We start from the raw sequence: 4527 nt of genomic DNA, 5'->3' as shown, positions 1-4527 counted from the left end.
ATTTTAAAGAGGGAAAAAAAGAAAAAAAAAATGGATTGAGAATGTTTTATTGCCGATCAAATCAAATAAAAAACCTGCAAACCGCTGTAATTCGGGAAAAGATCTACGAACAATCATACTGGGTAGAAACTCCAATAGCATAAGACGAGTTATCTGAATTTACTGACCATAGAAAAGACACGAATCTGCTTCAACAGGACTAGCGATAAAATAATCTGAGAAACGAAGAGTTTATGAGCAATGTACAACTGTCAAATTAGTTGTGTGGGAGAAGAAACAAATTTTCTGTGTCGTCTTACCGTTAGCATTATTGTAAATAAGTCTATGTTGTTCGCATAACATTGATATAATCGTTAATCCACCAGAAATGCTGGTTGTAATGTACAGCCAAAACTATCCCACCTGCCTTTAAATTACTTATCTTCCATCTATTAATTCTTCTACTTGGGGGAGGAAAGCAGGACTCATTAGAAATGGCCATGTCTATGTTCGGAGAAAAGTTGAACTCCAGTGGGCTTGTTAACAGCAAGAAGAGGGGTAGAACGGATGAAAAGATTGTGGGTAAGGGCAAGGGTGATGAAGTGCTTTGTGGTGACAAGAAGATCATGGTGAAAGGAATTCCTTCTGCATGTGCTGTCACATCCAGCAAGACCAGAAGCTCCATCTACCGTGGAGTGACAAGGCACAAATGGACTGGACGTTATGAAGCTCATCTCTGGGACAAGACCGCCTGGAACTCCACCCAAAACAAGAAGGGAAAACAAGGTAAGTTATAATTAGACCCACTAATGAATTGAACATTATTTGCGATTGTTTCTGATTTTGATTGTCTGTAGTTTTTGGTATCAATGTTTAGGATCACACTTCAAGATAAATAAAAAATTGAGAAGCATAAAATTATGCTTTTCGAGTTTTCTTTTATCCTAATTCAAGAGAGCTGAGCAACCAAAATTATTTTTCTCAACTTTTTTTTCATCATGAAATTATGGAGTGGGATCAGAAACGCTATATAAAAAATATATACAATCAAAATCAGAAACAATCGCAAATAAATTATAAATTATAAAAATCTGATATCATGAATTAACATTTTTTGAGTTTTTTCTACAAATATTTGGATTTTTTTATTTTTTATTTCCTAATGAGAGTGGAATGTTATTTGCATGGATGTTGACAACGATCGCACCAGTTTATCTTGGTAAGTTTTATCAGTTCGTTGTAATCTTATTTATATCAGACTTAATTGGGAAAGCAATGATTTTGATTTGTTTGATTTTAATTTGTTGGGTGTTTATATAAAACAGGAGCATATGATGAAGAAGAGTCAGCGGCGAGGGCTTATGATCTAGCTGCTATCAAGTACTGGGGGCCTCAGGAGACCCGAACAAACTTTCCGGTAACTTGGCCTGAGTTGTTTTCGAAATTCCTTTTTTTAATCACTTATGATGTAAGATCTGGTGTTGACAAGTTTTGAATGAATTACAGGTGATTGAATATGATAAAGATATTGAAGAAATGCAAAATCTGAGCAAGGAAGAGTACCTTGCTTCTCTCAGAAGGTATTATATTGTGATGAATTATGGTATGGAATTTTGTTGTGTGTTTTTGCTTTTTGGGTCATGGGATGATGATGGATGCCTGATATCGTTTTCAGGAGGAGCAGTGGCTTTTCAAGGGGCGTTTCCAAGTATAGAGGAGTTGCAAGGTAACGAATTTGTTGTTTCTTCATGAATCAAATAGGTCCATGCTTGGTATTGTTGGTTGTCTTGGTATTGCTGGTTGTCTTGTTTACATGCGTTTTTTTTAATTATCAAAGTTTTCAAAGTTTTTTAGCAGTTAAATTGATCAGGTTGGGATTCTAGAAAGAGTTTCTCATTTTATGAATCATCTTATTTATGTATAAAAATGTTTAATAATCATTTTTTTTTGTTAAAAGAATTTATATATCAAATTTTCAGAATCATTAAGGTATTCAACACTAGAATACAAAGCTTAGGTTGAAACATGTTTAATTGAAAACCAAAGAATGAGGGGCATCAATTCCACCAAAGTCATCCAAGGCATAATCTTAGCCTCATCCTTTGTGGTGTCGGTGGCCATACATCCAACAAGACTTGATCTTTAATAGACTCGTTGAAAACCACATAATTCTTAAGAAATATTGTCTATACATCTACATATAATTACTATTAAAAAAAAAAAAAAACATTCTAAACTTAAGTATTTTTATATACTGTACAAATAGCTTGAATATTATCTTTAAATTCACTAATAATTACTATAAGCAGAAATACAAACATACCTGAAATTGGAACCTTTCTACTCATTTTATTTCCAGTTTTGAATGGCTTATTTTCATTTAAAGAACATTGTAATTTGTTTTTCTTTGGCTACATTTAAACAATATCATTATTAGCCCACTAGTTAAGTGGACTTGTGTGGTCTGATTATTTGTTTATAGATAAAAAATTGAAGCATTATAATTGAATCATTATTTGAGTCTTCAAGTAAACATACCTTAATCACAATATGGTAGAACCAACACCCATAACAAAAAATCAACATCAAAAGAAAACAAAAAATAAACCAACACCAAACTGAAACCCACCAAAATAAACAACCCCAGAAAACACAACATGACTAATCAAACTCTTTTCCTTTAAAAATTTATCACACAAATAATCACTACAATTATTATAACATTTCAACTATTTAAATTATTTTTTTTTCCCTTAACAAATTCTCATATAAACAATTAATATAATAAAAATAAATTAATCATTTTAACTGTTCCTCTTCCAACAGCCAAATTTTAATATAACTTATCTTTCTCGATAATCTCTATATATTCTAACTTTGACTTTAAAATATCATTTTAAACTATTTCTTTTTCCAACAACCCAAGTTTAATATGCCTTTTTTTGTCTTTCTCAATCTTCGACACAAATTCTAACTTGACTTCAATACCATGTTATTTTTAATTTATCAACCTACTACCAGCTTTGTAATATATGTGCAATATGTGTAAGTTAATCATAATTAAAAAGTGAGCAGATAAATGGCATTATTTTTAATCTATTAACCTAATACCAGCTTTGTAGTATATGTGCAATTTGTGTAAGTTAATCATAGTTAAAAAGTGAGCTGATAAATGGTATGGAACGATGCAGGCATCATCACAATGGGAGATGGGAGGCAAGAATTGGTCGCGTATTTGGAAACAAGTATCTTTATCTTGGCACTTACAGTGAGAATCCTTTCAATATTATTTGCCTTTGGTTCTTTCTAACAAAGAAAAATTCATTTTTTTTCTAATCAATGATCTTGTCAACAATACAGACACAGAAGAGGAAGCTGCAGCAGCATATGACATGGCGGCCATCGAATACAGAGGACTGAATGCTGTAACAAATTTCGACTTGAGCCGTTACATTCGATGGCTGAGACCTGATAACATGAAGAATGTACCACCTTCGCACATTCTGGAGACCAGCAAAGGAGACAACGTGGGCATGCAGAGAGGGGGAGAAACATTAATAGGCCTTCCAAAATTTGCACCCACTTCAGTCCACAGCAAGAATCCTTCTCCTGTGACAGCTTTGAGTCTTCTCTTGCAGTCCTCTGTGTTCAGAGAAATGGTGAAGAAACAGGACGTTATTGGAGGGCATGAGGATGATGAGAAGCAGAAAGTTATTCATTCTTTCAATGGAGAACAGTCACCCAATGAGTCAATCACAATGCCCATTGTAGTGCCTCCCCATGAATATGAATTTGCAGACGCAGAGCTTGGAAGGGACTCTATATTTCCCTATAATTGGGATGCTCCACAACAAGAACAGGAGAGCTTGGTAAATTGGAATTCCATGTTGGAAAGTTACAAGCTCAAATTTTAGTAGTTAATCTACAACTCACTCCCCATACTTTCCTCCATCTCCGAATTATCGCAATGCTTTCATTAATTCAAGATTTATGCATGAAGACTTGTCCCTGCCTGCTTCTCGCCTTTTTTTCCTTTCATGAATTCATTGGGGTGACTAAAATATATATATATATACATTGGTATTAATTAGCACTAGTACGGCACGAGAAGGAGATGAACCAGCATGGTCAACTCAAATGTGAAACGCCACTGACGTTTTTTTAGATGGACAAATTCAGACCGGAGATAGAGGACCAATTAGTTTGATTATGTAAAGTTTTTTTTTTTAATTATTGATGTTTCGTATCATATTTCATTTCATTTTTCTTGTTATTTTATTCTTTTTTCTTTTTTGAATTATATAATGATAATGAATCATAAAATGTGATGGAAAATGTTGACGAAGAAAAAAAATTACATAATCTAATTTAAAAATATTCAAGTTAATATGATGGATTATGAAAAGTTTGTCTTTTAAAGGACATATTGATGCTTGACAAAAATCAATATTATAAATTTATTTGATTGAAGTTGAATATGCACATGAATATATATTTAAAAATATTATTATACTAAATATAAATTAATATAGATATCTTGAATATATC

General features: G+C 32.6%; 1 protein-coding gene across 1 annotated transcript; it reads left to right on the top strand.

Moving 5' to 3' along the window:
• The first annotated feature begins 407 nt into the window (after nucleotides 1-407).
• On the top strand, nucleotides 408-4177 carry LOC131067839 (AP2-like ethylene-responsive transcription factor At1g16060). Its single transcript, XM_058003007.2, has 7 exons — nucleotides 408-765; nucleotides 1190-1198; nucleotides 1305-1396; nucleotides 1486-1559; nucleotides 1655-1705; nucleotides 3171-3247; nucleotides 3340-4177. Exons 1-7 carry the CDS (start codon nucleotides 474-476, stop codon nucleotides 3891-3893), a joined length of 1149 nt encoding a protein of 382 aa, XP_057858990.2. The 5' UTR covers nucleotides 408-473; the 3' UTR covers nucleotides 3894-4177.
• Nucleotides 4178-4527: the final 350 nt, after the last annotated feature.

Source organism: Cryptomeria japonica, chromosome 8 (assembly GCF_030272615.1).
Source record: "Cryptomeria japonica chromosome 8, Sugi_1.0, whole genome shotgun sequence".
NCBI lineage: Eukaryota > Viridiplantae > Streptophyta > Pinopsida > Cupressales > Cupressaceae > Cryptomeria > Cryptomeria japonica.
Note: the sequence above shows the minus strand (reverse complement) of the source record. Positions and strands in the feature narration are given on the sequence as shown.